Source organism: Zootoca vivipara, chromosome 17, assembly GCF_963506605.1.
Source record: "Zootoca vivipara chromosome 17, rZooViv1.1, whole genome shotgun sequence".
Taxonomy (NCBI): Eukaryota; Metazoa; Chordata; class Lepidosauria; order Squamata; family Lacertidae; genus Zootoca; species Zootoca vivipara.
The window spans coordinates 127,671-147,668 of record NC_083292.1 but is presented as its reverse complement, the minus strand read 5'-3'; the positions used below and the strand labels follow the sequence as shown (position 1 = coordinate 147,668).

Sequence of the window (19,998 nt, the reverse complement as noted above, 5' to 3'; positions counted from 1 at the left end):
TGATCCCAAGTTGTTAAGGACTTGTTGTAGTAACAGTAACATCATGAACTTGGCCCACTAGCAAATGAGCAACCAGTGCAGCCCTCTGAGCATAGGAAAGATATGCTGACAAGGCCTCCCTCTCCACAATCGTGCTGTAGCCAACTGCAGCTTCCAAAGTAAGCGCAAGGGAAGCCCCACTTGGACTGCATTGCAGTAATCCAGCCCTCACGCAGGAACTACTGTTCATTAGATGGAAAAGAGCTGGTTGAGGGTGGAGCAGATGTCCTTCACAGGTGCTGGGTGCTATTTCATCAGAGAGTCTTAAACTAGGGTTCCCGTATTTCAAAAATGGAATTTTTTTTAATTTGCCCAAAGCTGTTTATGACAACAGAATCACAGCTATGAAGAAGCTGTGGTGGTGGGTTTCCTGAGGAGCATCCCAACATTTACCATGACAACAACCCCTGGCTTTGCTAATCTTCAAAGAAGAGGTTACCTTTAATTTTTTATATTTGTGACGGGAGAGAAACCCCTTGCAAGCTGCTTGGAGGGAAATCAGATTCTGAGACACCAGTTTTTCCCTCTGCTTTTCTAGCCTAGCGAGGACTCCAGCTTTCAGGAACACCTGCCCAGAAAGAAAGAGAGAGAAAATCACTCCACAGGATCCAAGCAGGATAAAAGTTGGAGGTGTCAAAGGGAAAACTCAAAAGCAGGCATTAGTCACAGGATGAGCTCAGGACCCCCGTTGGCTTCCTCTGTACCTGAGTGCGACCCACAGCAATGGTCTTCTTCTCCAAATTGAGCGCCTGGATGAGCTCCTCCAGAGCCTGAAGAGAAAGGGAGAAGACACAGGAATAAAACTCTCCACATTCAAGATTCCTGTAGGTAAGAAAGGGACTGAACATGGGTCTTCAAGAAAAGACCACTTAAAATTAAAACACACCAAAAGACATTTAGAATCAGCAATTAAAATGCAGTTTGACCTGACAGATGCTCCTCAGTTTCCAAAGGCCTGTCTAGACAAGAAGGCCTTAGCCTGCTGGCCAGGGCCGGCCCTACGTATAGGCTGGGTGGCGCAGGGCACCATGGCGCCGGCCTGCCAGGAGGGCGCCGCGAGCTGCGCCCGCCCGCTGGCCGGCCGGTCCGCCGGTCCGCCGGTCCGCCACGCAGCTGCGCGCTGCGCCCACCCGCCCACCGTGCTGGGAAACAGGGCGGGAGGGCGCCGGAGAGATCCGGCGCACCATGGCGAGAGGGGCGCTTAAGACGGCCCTGCTGCTGGCAGAAGGAGGACAAACTGGGAGCCAGTCTAGCCTTTCTTGGGATGGGATTCCACAGCATGGAAGCGGCCACAGGAAAGGCTCACTCTCACTGTGCCTGGGATGGGACCAAGGGAATTCTGACATTTGTGGGACCAACATGACTATCTTGCCAGCCCAACCCACCAACAGCCTGGCAAAACTTCCAATGAACTAAGAATAGGGACAAGCTGCGTTCCTCCACCCATACCCTTGATTTCCCCGCAGCACCAAGTAACAACATTGACCTTTTCTGACTGTCAAGATTTTCTTATTGAAACCTTGAAGTCTTAACTGAAATGCACATGCACAGCCTCTGCTGCCCCATGCAGCTCTCGCTCACACACACACACACACACACACACACACACACACACGTCTGCAATTCAGCTCCCAGCTGTGTGATGCCCCCTGAATACACATCAGAAAAAGCAGTTGGTTCACACACAGCCTCATTGCAATTAGGATTTGTAAGAGGGGAGAAGAATCTATGAAGGAGCTTGCAAAATCCCTCAGAAAATTAAGAGAAGGAGATCAATTTTGCACAGAGGCTTCCATTATGCAGGGGGGGGGGGCTGAATTTTCAAGAATTTAGCCACTGTTCTTCATCCCTCCTCCTCTTCTTTGTAAGTGGCTGTTTGCTTATATTATAGCCTCTGATCTCTTGGGGGAAATGAATTTTTTGACAGCCACTCGATGATTAATATCACCTAGTAGTATCAGTTAACACAGTAATAAATAATAATAATAATAATAATAATAATAATAATAATAGAAGTTAATTCATTCTCATTTATTTAATCCATTTTGTCTGATTTAATCAGTATAATTGGGAAGGGAGTTGAATTAATAGAATGTTGAATTACTTTAATCTTACATGAAATTTTAAGCTTGTAATTTGTCTGCAATTAATCTAACTATGCAATTTGTACTTTCTGATTCTCCTTTTCAGTTATCTTTTCAATGATTCCCCCCCACCATTAATAGATATTATTTTCTGCCAGGGGGACTCCCTACAGGGAGCCTCCCCCGTCATCCTGACCAGCACTTCGCCCAGCGACAGCACAAGCAGCAAGTCAGGAGGAGGGAATGAGGAATGCAGCAGAATGGAGAAAGGGCTCAGTGAGGCATCTGAGCCCTGGCAACGCTATGGGGAACAGAACGTGCATGAGGGGCTCAGAGACACATCAGAGCCTTGGCACCACTCTGGTCGAGGGTCAGCTTCCTTTGCAACCGCCCCAGCAATTTCATTAAGCATTGCCCCCAACGCAGAGAATGGCAGGGGAAGGCGGGAACAGCGGTTCAGGAAACCACTGCTCAAACCCAGCCACAGGGAAACGATAACGCCTGGCTACAGGAAAGCAGGGGCAACAGCCAGGCACACCAGCAGTGAAAGAGCCCCCACCCACCCCTCCCAAGGCAGGCATCGTTGCAGGGGTGATCCTGCAGCTGCCCAATGGCTACCCCCTAGAGGTGGACGCGTTCATTAGACTCGGGGGGCAGCGCCAATTTTTTCCCCCGGGACTTTGCTGCGCAGCATCAGATCCACCTTCTGCCCATGGACTTCCCCCTCCACGTCATGACCATTGACGGGAGGGAGCTGCTAGGGGGGTAGGTCACTCAGCAGACACCCCCCATGAGGATGACGATTGGGAGGCAGAGGCACTCCGAGACACTGGTTTTTAACGTGACCCCCCAGTCTGGGCCCCCCATCATCTTGGGCATGAGCTGGTTGGAGTTGCATGACCCCATCGTGGGCTGGCATCAGAGATCCCTCACCTTTGGCTCCACTTACTGCATGGAGAATTGCTTGGGGGGGGGGGAGAGACCCAGCATACCCTAGCAACGGTAAGCGTGGAAGGGGGGGGGCAAAATTCTGAGAGACTATTGGGACTTGCAAGAGGTTTTCAGTGAAAGGAGTCTGACCAGTTTCCCCCCCCCCCAGACCCTATGACTGCCAGATCAATTTGGTACCAGGGGCCAGGTTACCCCCCAGAAAGTTGTATTCCATGTCTGACCAGGAGATGGCAGAGTTATGGGAATTCATTGACAAAAACCTCAAGCGCGGCTTTATATGGGAGTCCAAAGCGGCCAGGGCAGCCCTGTGTTCTTCGTCGACAAACGGGTCTGCAAACAAAAACGTCTGGTGGTGGACCTTCGCATCGTCAATTCCCTGATGGAGAACTTTGACTGAGTTAAGATTTAAAAGGGATATGTACAAAAAATGGAAAAGGGGGGAAATCTCCAGAGAGGAATTCAAACATATAGCCAGCACGTGTAGAGACAAAGTCAGAAAAGCTAAAGCACAGAATGAACTCAGGCTCGCCAGAGAGGTTAAAAGCAACAAAAAGGGCTTTTATGGGTATGTCCGTAGCAAAAGGAAAAACAAGGAAACAGTGGGGTCACTCAGAGGAGAAGATGGTGAAATGCAAACAGGGGACAGAGAAAGGGCAGAACTCCTCAATGCCTTCTTTGCCTCAGTCTTCTCCAAGAAAGAAAACAACGCCCGACCTGAAGAATATGGAGCAGATGATTCAGCAGGGGAAACACAGCCCAGAATAAGTAAGGAGGTAGTACAAGAATACTTGGCTAGTTTAGATGTATTCAAGTCTCCAGGGCCAGATGAACTACATCCAAGAGTATTAAAAGAACTGGCAGAGGTGATTTCAGAACCACTGGCAATAATCTTTGAAAATTCCTGGAGAACAGGCGAAGTTCCAGCAGACTGGAGGAGGGCAAATGTTGTCCCTATTTTCAAAAAGGGGAAAAGAGAGGACCCAAACAATTACCGCCCAGTCAGCCTGACATCAATACCAGGAAAGATTCTAGAGCAGATCATTAAGCAAACAGTCTGTGAGCACCTAGAAAGAAACTCTGTGATCACTAAAAGTCAGCATGGGTTCCTGAAAAATAAGTCATGTCAGACTAATCTGATCTCATTTTTTGACAGAATTACAATCCTGGTAGATGAAGGGAACGCTGTGGATGTAGCCTATCTTGATTTCAGCAAGGCCTTTGACAACGTGCCCCATGATATTCTCGTAAAGAAGCTGGTAAAATGTGGGCTAGACAATGCTACCATTCAGTGGATTTGTAACTGGCTTACTGACCGAACCCAAAGGGTGCTCATCAATGGCTCCTCCTCATCCTGGAGAGTAGTGACTAGTGGGGTGCCACAGGGTTCTGTCTTGGGCCCAGTCTTGTTCAACATCTTTATCAATGACTTGGATGATGGGCTTGAGGGCATCCTGAGCAAGTTTGCAGATGACACCAAATTGGGAGGGGTGGCTAACACCCCAGAGGACAGGATCACACTTCAGAATGACCTTAACAGATTAGACAACTGGGCCAAAGCAAACAAGATGAATTTTAACAAGGAGCAATGTAAAGTACTACACTTGGGCAAAAAAAATGAAAGGCACAAATACAGGATGGGAGACACCTGGCTTGAGAGCAGTACATGTGAAAAGGATCTAGGAGTCTTGGTAGACCACAAACTTGACATGAGTCAGCAGTGTGATGCAGCAGCTAAAAAAGCCAATGCAATTCTGGGCTGCATCAATAGGAGTATAGCATCTAGATCAAGGGAAGTAATAGTACCACTGTATTCTGCTCTGGTCAGACCTCACCTGGAGTACTGTGTCCAGTTCTGGGCACCTCAGTTCAAGAAGGATACTGATAAGCTAGAACGTGTCCAGAAGAGGGCAACCAAAATGGTCAAAGGCCTGGAAACGATGCCTTATGAGGAACGGCTTAGGGAGCTGGGTATGTTTAGCCTGGAGAAGAGAAGGTTAAGGGGTGATATGATAACCATGTTCAAATATATAAAAGGATGTCATATAGAGGAGGGAGAAAGGTTGTTTTCTGCTGCTCCAGAGAAGCGGACACGGAGCAACGGATTCAAACTACAAGAAAGAAAATTCCACCTAAACATTAGGAAGAACTTCCTGACAGTAAGAGCTGTTCGGCAGTGGAATTTGCTGCCAAGGAGTGTGGTGGAGTCTCCTTCTTTGGAGGTCTTTAAGCAGAGGCTTGACAGCCATCTGTCAGTAATGCTTTGATGGTGTTTCCTGCTTGGCAGGGGGTTGGACTGGATGGCCCTTGTGGTCTCTTCCAACTCTATGATTCTATGATTCTATGATGGAGCTCGTAGCCTTCTCGCTGCCCAGAGTGGATGATCTGCTGACTGCAGTGCCAAGGGGAAAGATTTCCACCAAACTGGACTTGCGGGGTGTGTACAACTTGATACGGGTGCGAGAAGGGGACAAATGGAAGACCACCATGTACACCCCGCTGGGAGCCTTTGAATATTTGGTCATGCCATTCGGCTTGCAGGGTGGCTCTGCCTGCTTCCAAGCCTTCATGCACCACATCCTGGGATCGCTGCTGTTCAAAGAACTGTGTGGTCTTTTTGGATGACATCCTGATCTACTCAGACACCATGGAGCAGCACGTGAAGGACGTCAGGGCTGTCCTGGGACGTCTCAAGGAGCAGCACTATATGTGAAACTGGAGAGGTGCCTGTTTCACACAAGGAGGTGGAGTTTCTAGGCTACACGCTCTCAGAGAAAGGACTGGTGATGGACAAGGAAAAGGTGAGAGCAATCCTGGAGTGGCAAAGCCCCAGGACACACAAGGATGCCCAGCGTCTCTTGGGCTTCGCAAATTTCTACAGGAAGTTTATCAAGAACTTCTCCCATGTCACAGCGCCCATCACAGATTGCCTGTTCCAGAAGAGGTTCCAGTGGACACAGGAGGTGCAGAGCGCTTTTGAACGCCTGAAGGAGGTTTTCGCGTCGGAGCAACACCTGTTTCACGTAGTCCAGGATGCGTATTGAAACTGATGCATCGAACCAGTCGGTCGGCGCCATTTTGCTGCAACTGGACGCCAACAGGGACTGGAAACCGTGCGCCTTCTTCTCAAGGAAGCTGAACCAAGCAGAACAGAACTACACAGTTTTTTACAGGGAACTGCTCGCAATCCACACAGTGTTCAAACACTGGTGCCACTTCCCAGTGGGAGCTCTTCACCCTATCCAAGTGTGTACTGACCACAAGAATCTTGAGTTTTGGAGAACGGCCAGAGTGCTCAATCAGTGCCAGATCAGATGGGCAGATTTCTTCTCCCATTTCAATTTCTCCACCCACTACATCCCCGGGGAGCAGAATGTCAGGGCAGATGCCCTGTGCAGGAAGCCTGAGCACATGGGGCAGGAAGAACCACCAGTGCCCTGGAACATTTTCCCCCAGTCGGCATGGACCTGTGGGGGGACGGTGGTTGGGAAGACACTTTTGTCTCACTGCGGAAGACACTTTTGCCCAGAACGTGTTGTGGGACTTGAGGGTGGGAAGAGGGGCAGAGGACAGGTTTGTGGAGAAAGGGGGGTTGTTTTTTTCCGCCATGGGGCCCTGTACCTGCCCACTGACTCCCTGAGGGGGAGGGTCCTCAAGCAGTTGCACGACAACCTGACGGTGGGTCATTTTGGGAGGGAAAAGACTACACAACTGGTCATGAGGCAATTCTGGTGTCCCAGGGTACGGGAAGATGTGAGGGAATACTTGTCAAAGGGCAAAAAGAGAAAGAGCAGCGCCGGCAGGGCTGTTGGAACCCTTAGCAACACCCAGTAGGCCTTGAGAGGTGGTGTCAGTGGATTTCATCACCGATCTGCCCCCGTCCCGCAGCAAGACAGACCAAAATGTGCCACTTTGTAGAGTGTGCACGTGCGGTGTCGGCCAAGAAGACGGTAAAGCTATTCGTGGACCACATTTTTAGGCTACATGGGTTGCCCCTGAGGGTGAACTCAGACTGCAGAAGGCAATTTACCTCCCGGTTTTGGCGCAAGCTCATGAGCCTCTTACACGTGGAAGTGAGCCTCTCCACTGCTAGACACCCCCAAACCAATGGCCAAGCGGAAAGGGCCAATGCAATCCTCCAGCAGTACCTAAGGTGCTATGTCAACCAGAGGCAGACGGACTGGGTGGCCCTAGCAGAATTCGCTTACAACAACGCGGTACACGTCTCCACTTGTCTCACGCCATTTAAGGCCAATTATGGGCGGGACCCACATGCTTTCCCAGGGGGAGGGGTGGAAGCAGAGGAAGGTCTGTCAGCCGAGGATTGGGCGGAGGAAATGGAGATGGTACACCAACAACTCAAGGAGAACTTGGAGAAGGCCAAGGAGGCCTACAAGAGGGTGGCGGATCGTCATTGGACACCGGGGGGGTCATCAGAGAGGGGGATAGGGTTTGGCTGTCCTCAGAAGGGCTCCCCACGGTGGGGAGGTGCAAGAAACTGGCTCCCAGGAGGCTGGGACAGTCTTGCAGCAGGTCAATCCAGTGGCGTTTCGTCTGAAGTTGCCGGAGTCCATGAGGATCCACCCCGTGTTTCACAGATCGCTCCTCTCCCCATACAGGGAGGGACATAAGTTCAGGGAGAATGCAGCATCCCCACCCACACTCACGCAGGACCTGGGGGAGGAAGGGGCCAATGAAGCCACAGAGATTCTGGACTCTCGATGGGGGAAGGACAGTTTGGAGTACCTAGTGGCATGGGAGGGGGCTCCAGCATCCACCAACGCTTAGGTGCCAGCAGACTGTGTGCAGGATGAGTACCTAGTGGAGGAGTTCCATGCACTGTTTCCGCATAGACCCAAGCCACCATGTTTCTGGGTAGAGGAGGTGTTTGTGCCCACGAGCAGTGAGGAAGAATTTAGGGGTTTTCCGCCGAGTGAAGAGTGGGTGGCAGACTTGAGGGGTTTTCCATCAAGGGCAGAAGGGGGGGGAGACCTGGAGGGTTTTCCACCTGGAGCGGAACAGGAGCTAGAAGGCAAGCACCAGCAGCGGTCCATGTGGGAGTGGGACACAGTCTGTGCAGACACGGAGGAGGAGGAGGAGGACTCGTTCAGGGGGTTCTCCAGCGGTCCGCCCGAGGAGACTGACTGGGGCCAGGTGTTCACTCCCACAGACTCGGATGAAATGATCTTCCTGGGCTTCCAGCCCTCACCTCTCGCACAACCCGCCCAGCGACAGCACAAGCAGCGAGTCAGGAGGAGGGAATGAGGAATGGAGCGAAATGGAGAGAGGGCTCAGTGAGGCGTCTATGGGGAACAGAATGTGCAGGAGGGGCTCAGAGACGCATCAGAGCCTTGGCTCTGGTCAAGGGTCAGCGGATGAGGGGCTCAGTGAGACGTCGGAGCCCAGGCACCGCGCCAGCCAGCAAGAGGGGAGACCTTTCCTTCCGGCGCCCGAATTGAGGCGCGCGCCCACACGTATGGCGAAGGGGCGGCGTTTTGGGGTGCCCAGGCTTTTATGCTGGCTGAAAAGCAGGCGGCAGCCATTGCCAGGTTCTGGGAGCGACTAGGCAGTCCTGTTTTCTGATCTCTCTGCACTGTAAATAGTATGAACAATAAAGCTCTGAAAGACAGAGCAGACTGGAGCGTCTTTACTCGAGAGCAGCCGCAACAACCCCCTGACACTTTCTGTTTGGAGTATTGATAGATTAAATATATTTATAAAAATGAGCTTCCTCCTTTTTTAAAAGGATTTATGTTATTAGCAGGTTCTTAATATTCTAACAGATGGTTTCATGATGTCTGTTTATATGGTCTTCCTTATCTAACAATCTCTTTTTCTTCCCATTCATTTGTTTTTCTTTTTTATTAGATAGGCACCTTCATAACACAATGATGAGCCAATGCTATTACACCTATAATAGCAGGTAAATGTTATTCATCTCAGGTGAATGATGTTATGAAAGCATATTTCTGAACCTTTATATAACAAACAATATTTGTTTATTATTATTGTTGTTGTTATTGTTATTAGCAGCAGCAAAAACAACAGCAGCTTAGCCGTGGTACCGATATATTAATATTTCTAAAGTGCCTCCGCTGCCTGCTCTTCCTCCGCCCATGGCTCACCTTATTTTCATCTGTCATCTCATAGGCTGAGGTGTATTTTTTCATCATTGGCTGAGCCAGGATCTGGAACTGGTGTCGGAACTGCTTGCGCACCATACGATCCGCATACCCTGCAAGGTGCAAGCAAAAGGGGTGTCTCCTGAGGGGCTGAGCAAATTTGGCAAAGGAGAGTCTGGTTCCTTCTGAGTGCCAAACTGCAGAGGCTCACTCAGTTGCCAGAGGACAAGAAGCCGCTGAGGCCACCTCCCAAAGACGGGCAAATCCATCCATTTCTCTTTCAGTTTCTCATTTTTATGATTTTAAATTCAGTTTGCCACGTTCCCACATCAGTTTGCAATTTTAATTTTTAAAAGTCTCCCTCCAAATTTGAGTGTGTATCTTTCCTAAAATGCATATTTTCATATGCTGTTTTGCCTTCTGTTCATATACATTTTTGCAAGTAATTCACCCCAGCATAATGCATTTTCTACATTATTGTCATTAAACCACAGAGCCTGGGGCTTGCTGATCAGAAGGTCGGCGGTTCGAATCCTCGTGACGAGGTGAGCTCCCGTTGCTCGGTCCCAGCTCCTGCCAACCTAGCAGTTCAAAAGCACGTCAAAATGCAAGTAGATAAATAGGAACCGCTACAGCGGGAAGGTAAACGGCGTTTCCATGTGCTGCTCTGGTTCACCAGAAGCGGCTTTGTCATGCTGGCCACATGACCCAGAAGCTGTACGCTGGCTCCCTCGGCCAATAATGCGAGATGAGCGCGCAACCCCAGAGTCGGTCACGACTGGACCTAATGGTCAGGGGTTCATTTACCTTTACCTCATACCTAATGTGTTCATGTTTAATTATCGGGAACCCCTGGCAACCTTCAGGGAAGCCCCAGGAACCTGTGACATGCACTCAAATACCAACAGTCTCAAAGAGTTCCACAATTAAGTAAGGATTTGAATGTGGGTCTTCCACATTGCCACAAGTAATTAGTGCTCTGCCTACATTGCTTATCCAAACCAACCCACCAGAAACCTGGCAAATCCTCAAGACCTAACAAATCCTTTTTTAAAGAAATTATTTAGAAACTATATTATAAAAATATTTGCTGGAAATGTAAAGAACATGAAGGGACATTTTATCATGCTTGGTGGACACATTCAAAAGCCAAAAAAATTAGATAGATACAGTGGTGCCTCGCTTTACGAATGCCTCGCACAACAAAAAAACTCGCTAGACGAAAGAGTTTTGCGTTGCGCGAGGCATTCGTAAGACAACAAAATTTTCTATGACCGCCGCTTCGTCTTACAAAGCGCGGCCATAGAAAGCGGCAAAGGAAGATCAGCTGTCAGCGATTCGGCTCCATCCCCCGGAGCCACCGCACCGCACCGCACAGCCGGGGAAGACAGGCGGGAGACGGCGGGGGGGGGGAGAAGCGCTTCTCACCCCGCCGCCTCGCCGCGCACCAGCAGCATGAGACGGGGCTTCAGAGACCTTCTCTGCCTCCTGTGGGAGGAAGTTCCATAGTTTAACTCTGTGCTGTATGAAGAAGGACTTTCTTTCATCTATCCTGAGTCCTCCAACATTCAGCTTCATTGGATGTCCATGTGTTCAAGTGTTATGAGAGAGTGAAAGAAAAATATTCTTCATCCACTTTTTTTCCATCCCATGCCTCTTTTTATAAATGTCTACCAGTGAGTAGATGCAGGATGCCCAGCCAATCCATGCAACAGAAACCCTCCTGCACCTATCCTGCAGAGCCGTAATGCATCCAATATCTGGCCCCCAGAGAGCTGGGCTCGAAGGGCGGAGATGTCCCATCCTCCTGCTGTTCCCCCTGGCATCAGACAGGACTGTAGAATGGTGCCTCCTTCTCCGTCCATTTCTGTTCTCGCAATGAGACAATGGACAAAGTGAATCTGGGATCTCTTCACTAGGTTGATGAGAGAATCCTACAGAAATGGAGGAAAACACAAAGGAATTGAGTTCCTGATCTTCTGCTTGAAGATTATAGACAGAGACCACATTCACACCATACATTAAAAGCGCTACATGCCCCTTTAAAGAATCATGGGGTTGTCGTCGTCCCCCACCAAGAATCCTGGGAACTGTAGTTTGTTAAGGGTGCTGAGAGTTGTTATTCCAGAGCTACAATTTCCAGAGAGATTCAACAATCACAGGGAACTCTGGACAGTCAAGCACTTTTTCACTTCTCTCTCTTACTCTCTCACCCTCCCACCCATTTTTTGTATCTGACTGCAAAGTGCAGGTTCGAATCCACACTCGGCCATAGAGCTCCCTGGGCCAGTCCCTCACTCACAGCCTAACCTGCCTCACAGGGTTTTTGTGAGGATAACAGGGAAGAGGATGGAGAGGGAAGAAGCAGGTACATGTATATGTGCCTTGAGCTCCTTGGGAGAAGGAAGGTGGGATATAAATGCAATCAATCAATAAAATAAACAAGGACAAAAGGCATCATAATGTAGCAGAAAGCCAAACACACAAATAATAATAAAATCAGCCAGAGCAGCAAGAAAAACCCACATAGATAACACTCTTAAGACCACTGTCTGTTCACAGAAAAAGCGGCATCAAGTAAATGGAACTGCTAAGCATCTAGAAACATATCACTCAAATAGAAAAATATTTGTTTTCTGCTTTCTCAATCAGATTCTCAAGTTGCTAATGCTGTTGTTGTTGTTGTTTAAAAATGAGAAACAATAAAAACCTAACACTCTTAGCGTTACTTGGTTTTCCCTGGTGGGGTTTCAAAAGCTGCCTCCATCCTCTCTTACAAACTCTTTTAAAAATCATAGAATGGGAAAAGCTCACTAATTGAACACTCCCTGGAAAAATACCAAGGATCACAACCAAAATACCATATTTACTTGGGTCTAATGTGCCATCGAATTTAATGCGCACCTCAATTTTCAGAACCTTGAAAAAAAAGGTATTTGCTAGTGAATTTAAATGTGCCATCAAATCTAATGGCATCTTAATTTTCGCAACATAATTTGGCCCAAAAAGGTGAACATTAGATTTGAGTAAATATGCTATGTACTTTCACCATGTGGTGCCCTCCAGAGGTTTGTCAGCATAGCTGTATGATGCTGAGGCTGATGGGAGGAAGAAAATATGGAAGGCCCCAGGTTGCGGGAGGATAAATGTATTGGTTTGGTTGTGGATCCCAAATCTGTGATCCACTGTGTCTGGGGTTAGAATCTATGAGAGGAAACCTGCTGAACCAGTCAGAGTAGTTCCTTGGTTGGCCAGTTAAGTGCTGCCATTTACATGCCCAAAGTGATTGCTCTGTTGCCATAGAGGAAAAATGGGCAGTCCTTTTCCCCCCTCACTTGCCTGGATGCCACATCATCCTTGTGGGGAGAACAATAAGCCAAGACGTGTATGAGGGGCAGGGGGAGAAGAGTTTTGGCTGGTGCTGGAAGTTTGAGAGACAGAGGAGCATGCCTATTGGATTAAAAGCTGTGAGTTTGGGGGTCCCCTGGAACCCTATGGGGAAACAAAATCTGTTGCGGAGTTAACACTATGAAACCATGCATCCTGTGCTCAGGCTGTGTACATGTGAAAATAAAGCCCTATAGCCTAAAGACTTTCACATTGACATGGCTGAACTTCATTCCAAGGAAACCAAACCCCGGGAAAGTGCAGGCACCCCTGGAGCCTGGTGCCACTTGGGGACTGGAGGCATGCATGCAACAGCAGAATAGCTGAATAACTTAAAGCAAAAGTCCTGGGCCTCTCTGCCAGTTCTAGGCAACCCTTTTGCTCACCAGCTGAAGCTTGATCTGAGCACAAACAGACTTCTTCTTCACGGCTGCAAAGCTGCTAGTGAAGGTCTTCCTCACGCAGCCAACTCGCTGGAGTGCTTGCTGGGAGTTCCCCTCCAGCCCCGCAACAGACCGGCATATCAGGGGCACTTTGGACCGCAACAGAAACAGCTTCTTCAGAGAGTCTCTGGGGAGAGGGAAAGGCATTGCCCAACCTTAAGAGCTGCCCTTGTATGATGTAAGATGGGCCTTGGTTAGTGTGCGTAATGGAGGGAGAGAGACCCTTGTGCAACTCCAAAATAGGGATGCAAGGTCAAAATAGGGATGCAAGAATCCCAGACCCTGAGATTTCAGGGCCCAAACCTGAGACCAAGGGGCAGCCCCTAGCAATGTCCCTCCCATCAGATGTCAAGGAAATAAGCAACTATCCTACTTTTAAAAGACATCTGAAGGCAGCCTTGTTTAGGGAAGTTTTTAATGTTTAATGCTGTACTGTATTGTGTTTTTAATATTCAATTGGGAGCCACTCAGAGTGGCTGGGGAAACCCAGCCAGATGAGCGGGGTAGAAATAAGAAATTATTATTATTATTATTATTATTATTATTATTATTATTATTATTATTTGCAAATAAAACCCTTGTAGTAATGACCATCTAGGAGACTATTTTGTCTGCTTGCTTTTACCAAGTCATTCGTATAATTTAACAAAACAAAAAAACCTGGGGTCTTGTGGGATTGCACCTCCTAATATATGTTCCACTTGGTACTTAAATTCCAATATCAAGTGATAAATAAATTGCATGAAATAAAACTAAACAGTTAAACTTCCCCCATGCAGAAGAACTTACATTTTCGACTCCTGCAGGACCTGGGTGGCATTCTGCACTGAGAGGTTCCACTTGGCTTTGTTCACCCAGCCAGTGGCATCGTAGCGGACGGGGTCTTGGCCGAGCTGGTGGGCGATCTCGAACTGCAGGGCCTGCTCACACTTGCGCAGGGATCCTTGTCCTGCAGTGAAGAGACAGCGAGAAAATAGGAGAGGGTTACTCAAGTGGGAGGAAATGGCAGGTGCAGGCCAGGGGAATGGCAAGGGAAATCTCCAAAACAGTGTGAATGAGTGACCTGGGTGAATTCTTGCCTTGCACCACTTGGGAGCTCTCAGCAAGGGTTAGAGTCCACACAGGGAGCCCCATTGTCCCTTAAAACATGAAATGACCTTTCTGAAAAGGTCAACTAAAATGATTGAGGGGGTGGAGCAACTCCCCTATGATGAGAGGTTGCAGTGTTTGGAACATTTTAGCTTCGAGAAAAGAGGAGTAAAAGGAGACATGATAGAAGTGTATAACGTTATGCCTGGCATGGAGAAAGTGGATACAGAAAAGCTTTCCATTTTACCTTCATTGATCGGACCCTCCTTCACAAAGTAAGAGCACAGACGATTGAGCGCAGTGCTGTCATCGGAGCCTTGGATCAAGGCCTCCTCATCCAGAATCCAGAACAAGCCCTTGGGGTCTTCTGCCTGGCCCCCAGGTGTGGCATGGACCTAGAGGGGCAGGAGGAGTCAGGGAATATTGCTGACATCACTGGTGTGGTGACCTTGACAACTTCCCCTGGCACCCATGAAGCACCTGAAGCCTCTCCACCCACACTTCTTGTGGTTGCCTTTCCCGCCTGCTTGAAAAGCCCATAGAGGAGAAGGAAGAAGTTGGAAGTGTGCTGTTCTTTCCAGCTTCCAATTTCAGCTCTATGTGCTTTTCACAGCTCAGGTGAGCATTGAAAGGGAGAGCAGAGCATACACGAAGGTTGGAGGGAAAGCGATCTGGGAGAAGAAAGTGGGGTGAGTCGAAGGGAGAAAGTGGGGTGCCCCCACACATACAAATGAAATCCATTAAGTCAGATAATCTTGCAAGTGCATAGTCTGTTTACGGATCTCTGGCACCAAACCATCATAAAATCACAGATCACAACTGTCTCTGCTGATAGAACCATAAAAATCATCCAGCCTTGCCATGGTTCAAAAACATGGATCTGAGACATGGAACCTTCTGGATCTTCATAATTATTTTTTAAAACGAAGAAGAAGAAGAAGAAGAAGAAGAAGAAGAAGAAGAAGAAGAAGAAGAAGAAGAAGAAGAAGAAGAAGAAGAAGGGATTCCCTCCAAATCACTATTAAATCATAGGTCACCTCCACAGATGTGTCCTGTGATTTGTTGGAAAGCTTGTTGTGAATGTGATCCTATGTAAAAATCATGAAAATCCTCACTATTCTGCGTCTTAGATGTTTCTGTGCACAGATTTGTGGTTTCCACTGTGCGCTTGACCAGTGCAAGCTTTACTTTGAGGGTGTTTTGAGGGGAACCCCATGTAAAAATTGTGGAACTGCAAGAAAAATGCATTTCAGTTCTCCTGGATCAGATGTTCATCCACATCCCTTGGAAAAGAAAGAAAGAAAGAAAGAAAGTGTGCGTATGCATCTTCAGTCTCCCTCTCTCTCTCTCTATGTCTGGGGGTGACCCTGGTGACAGGAGAAGCACCCAAAGGTGGCATGCACAGCACACGCTCAACATTCCAGGGGGGCTCATGGGCTACATTCACAGTCAGTCTGTTCCTCTTAGGCTGAAAGACAGGAATGGGTCCTGTGGCCCTACAAATATTGCTGGACTGGAATTCCTATCTTGCCTTCATCATTCTGCCTGGGGCTGATGGGAGTCCAGCAGCAACTGAGGGACATATGTCCTCCATCTTGCTACATAGCACAATGCATGTACACTTTGCTGTTGGTAGCACTCCAAGTAAAGGTCATTTGCTACCCACAGGCCACCCCCAGAAACAAAACTGAAATTTTGTCACTTGGAGAGAGAGAACCAAGTCTCACCTCCCAGGCCCATTCAAACACCCCTTTCACTGTGTCTGGGTGCACTGTGCCAAATGCAAGTGTTGCAGCCTCCAATCGGACAGTAACCGTGACGTCAGTTGTGATGGGTCACCAGGCCAATTTAATGTTAGGGTTATGTTTTTCATTTACCACCTATGGAGTAGGATGGTTTGCATTTCCTGCCCCTCTCCCTCTCTCTCTCTCTCTCTCTCTCTCTCTCTCTCTCTCTCTTATATATATATATATATATATATATATATATATATATATATATATATATATATATAATTTTCTGTTTTACAATTTCAAATAAACATTTTACATCCTTATTATATCAATGACTTCCCTGCTTCTCTTTCTTTCCTTGGTTCATTTTACATATTTAAATCTCTGCATATTTTACAAAAGCTATACCAATCGGTTTTCCACTATTGCATCCATCAAAACCTGTTTTCACTGTTGAATTTATCTTAATGCTGCCGCATTTCCTGCCTTGGCACCAGAATGGTCTTGGGCACTTCCACCCTTCATACATGAACATGCCATTTCCATACAAACTCAGAGGGCATCTCCATGCATATTCACTGTTGAGGTAATTTTTCCTCTGTTTCAATTTTTTAATTTTGCATGTTTTAAAGTATGGTTATGAATTTTTGCCAGTTTTATTGTTTTACCTTTTTGTAAACCGCTTTGAGGCTTTTTGTTTTGTTTTGTTACAGTCAAGCGGTGTGTAAGTTTTATGAAAATAATACTCAAATACCTGAAGGGCTGTCACACAACAGAAGGAGTTGACTTGTTTCCCACTGCTTCGGAGAGCAGGACCCGAGCATTCAAATGGTAAGAAAGAAGATTCTGACTAAACCTCAGGAAGAAATTCCTGAAAGTTGAACCATGGAACAGATGCCCTTGGGAGGTGGTGCGACTCTCCTTCCTTGGAGGTTTGTAAGAAGAGGTCGGGTGGCCATCTGTCAGGGATGCTTTATCTGAGATTCCTGCATTGCAGGGGTTAGAGTAGATGACTCTCAGGTCATCTTCCAACTCTATGATTCTATACTGGCTTCTCCGAAGTTGCCTTGGATTCCCCAGCCATCCCTCCAGGCCTATGGTGACCATTCTGCTCCTGCCACAAAGACTTCAAAGCTCTCCATGTTCACTCTCTGCCACAGGAAAAGCCTTACTGTAGCAGCAAACACAGCCGCATCCTTCACAGAAAAACAAGATCCATCAACTGGGTATTTTGCATTGCACTTAAATTCCTGCCAGGCCAAGGCAGTGGCAAAATGGCAGCACTCACCTCCCTCCCCCAATTCCACACACCCCTTTCATTTCTTAATTACCTGGGATGAGTTTTGATCTGCAATGGCTACTGTGGTTGCTGGGGAGACTTCGGGGAGATCAAATGGCACCTCAATATTTTCCTAGAAGACATGAAGGACAAAGACAGAGTTTATATTTGAGTGACAGAACAAAAGAACCTCTCTCACACACTTAAAAAAAAGCATGTATCTTTACTTTTCCTCTCTGCCTTTGGTGGCATTCTGAAGCTTGCTGATCAAAGGATCCCTCACAAACCTCTTTGAAGTGCCAACTCCTCTCTTCCAAGTCATTCTTGTCGCAATGGCGGGGGTGGGGGTGAATATTAAGCAGGCTTCATAAACAATGGGTGCCCTGACAATAAGAGGACATCAAGAGAATGCACCACACAAGACCTGGTCATTTCCTTAAAATGGGGAGCTTCCCCACAAAAATGCAGGTGCTGAGTAAATATCATAGAATCATAGAACTGTAGAGCTGAAAGGGACCTGGAGGATCATCTACTCCAATGTATGCAATGCAGGAATCTCATGACAGGTGGCCGTACAACTTCTGCTTAAAAACCCTCAAGGAAGGAGAGTCCACCACCTCCCTAGGGAGACGGTTCCTCCGTCGATCAGCTCTTACTGTCAGAAAGTTTTTCCTGATGTTTAGCTGGAATCTCCTTTTTTGAAACTTGAAGCCATAGCAGGAGAAAACAAGCTTGTTCCCTCTTACATGGAAGACGGGCAGCCCACTTTTCCAGGCTAAACATACCCAGCTCTTTCAACCGTTCCTCATAAGGCTTGCTTGATCATCTTGGCTGCCCTCCTTTGCACAATTTTCCAGCTTGTCAATATTTTTCTCACCAAGGCAGAATAGAATAGTATTAGTGTTTGTTTGTTTTTGCTGCTGCATCACACTCATAAGCTTGTTGTCCACCAAGACCCCTAGATCCTTTTCATATTTACTGCTAGAAAGCCAGATGTCCCCGATCTTATATTTGTGCATCTGGTTCTTACTGCCTACCGCAAGTGCAGAACCTTAAGTTTGTTCCTATTGAAATTCATTTTGTTAACCATGGGTCCAGTTCCCAATTCTGTTAAGCTCATTTTGAATCCCAATTCTGTCTTCTGTGGCATTAGCTACCCCTCCCAGTTTGGGGTCATGTGCCCATTTGATGAGCATCCCCTCAATTCCTTCATTTATAAAAATGATGAACAAGAATGGCCCAGGACAGAACCCTGCGGCACCCCGCTTGTCACTTTTCCCCAAGATGAAGATAGGGTTTGCATAAGATGGGAGAAAAACCGGGGCTTCAAGGGTTGCAGAAGCAGAAAAATATTTGGGGGCAAATATTAAGGGGGGGGAGTAAGCCCTGAAACAGACCAGTGAGGATGCTCAGGGGCCAGAGAATGCTGAGTGTCTATCTGGGAGAAGGGGAAGTGGGAAAAGGTGTTAATGGAATGGAGTATTATTTGTAAATATTTTAGAATTTTATATATGGATGTTTTATGATGGCCTATATTTGTAATTCCTAATAAAGGTTTGGCAAAGTAAAAAGTAAGTAAGTGTGAATGGAAAGGGCCTGCTTGGCTGGCTGGCACAATGAACAGCAGTAATCCGTGCTGCAACGTTTTGTTCCATTCTCAGGGAGAGGACTCTGGGTTTTGAGTGCCTGGAGTGGTTTGATCCCACGCCTCGCCTTCTGACCCACCCACACTCTGCTTCTGCTGAGCTTGATGTTGCAAGGGCATTTTCTAGACTGCAGAACCAGCCTCCTTAACCTCAGAGCTTACTCTTCCAACCAACCGATTCACCTCTGCTGTTAGGACAACACCCTGATGCTCCTGCTACCTTCGTTTTATGGCTGCTTTGTATCGTAAACCCCTGCCTGGCTTTGCCCTCTCAGAGCATCCCAACTTATTCTCATTTGTTGGTCTAGTGACCCCTGGCTTTTCCACGTGCACCTGATCCTGGCCCATGTGCCCCCCCCCAAAAAAACCACGTACATGCAGAAAGGAAAAGCAACTGCTTGGAGCCTGACAGGGAGCACTGTAAGAGGCATAACATCTTTCTTTCATCAATAGCACTGTAAAAAAAGGGTAAAGGACCCCTGAAAGTTAAGTCCAGTTGCAGACAACTCTGGGGTTGCAGCACTCATCTTGCTTTACTGGCTGAGGGAGCCGACGCTTGTCCGCAGACAGTTTTTCCAGGTCATGTGGCCAGCATGACTAAGCCGGTTCTGGCGAAACCAGAGCAGCGCACGGAAGCACCGTTTACCTTCCCGCCGGAGCGGTACCTATTTGTCTACTTGCAGTTTGATGTACTTTCGAACTGGTAGGTGGGCAGGAGCTGGGACTGACCAACAGGAACTCACCCTGTGGCGGGGATTCAAACCACCGACCTTCCGATCAGCAAGCCCTAGGCTCAGTGGTTTAGACCACAGCGCCACCCATGTCCCGCAACAGCACAGTAGTTTGAAATAATTAAAACACAGCATTACATGTTAAAACAACTCACACTCACATCAATTAAGTGGGTCTTTAATAATACACTCAAGTGCCAAAGGTCAGAGCAAAGAGCGGCATCTTCAACATTTTCCAGAAGCTGTACAATGAAGGTGCCAGGTGCCCTCTGTGGGGAGGGATTTCCACAGCTTAAGGGCTGCCACAGAGAAAGCCCTCTCCTGGGCTGCTGACCCCTGAACCTCTGAAAGTAGTGGAACAACCAAGAGGCCCCCTCTGCCACTCTTGGCACCCATATTGTTGGCCTAAGTCATTTAGGGCTTTGAACACTGATGTGAGCACCTTAAATTTGGCCTGGAAATGAATTGGCAGCCAATGCAGCTGTTTTATATGGGATC

The 19,998-nt window shown here is 47.7% G+C and overlaps 1 protein-coding gene across 1 annotated transcript in view; it reads right to left on the bottom strand.

Annotated features, from left to right (window-relative positions):
• The window catches only part of MYO18B (myosin XVIIIB), a 248,228-nt gene that overhangs the window by 122,345 nt on the left and 105,885 nt on the right, over positions 1-19,998 (bottom strand). Inside the window, exons 16-23 of the mRNA XM_060269663.1 lie at positions 17,177-17,257; positions 14,360-14,507; positions 13,813-13,972; positions 12,967-13,150; positions 10,923-11,127; positions 9,197-9,306; positions 744-809; positions 479-607 (exon numbers count right to left, since the gene is read on the bottom strand). Coding sequence (XP_060125646.1) covers positions 479-607; positions 744-809; positions 9,197-9,306; positions 10,923-11,127; positions 12,967-13,150; positions 13,813-13,972; positions 14,360-14,507; positions 17,177-17,257 — 1,083 coding nt within the window. The remainder of the gene's footprint in view (positions 1-478; positions 608-743; positions 810-9,196; positions 9,307-10,922; positions 11,128-12,966; positions 13,151-13,812; positions 13,973-14,359; positions 14,508-17,176; positions 17,258-19,998) is intronic.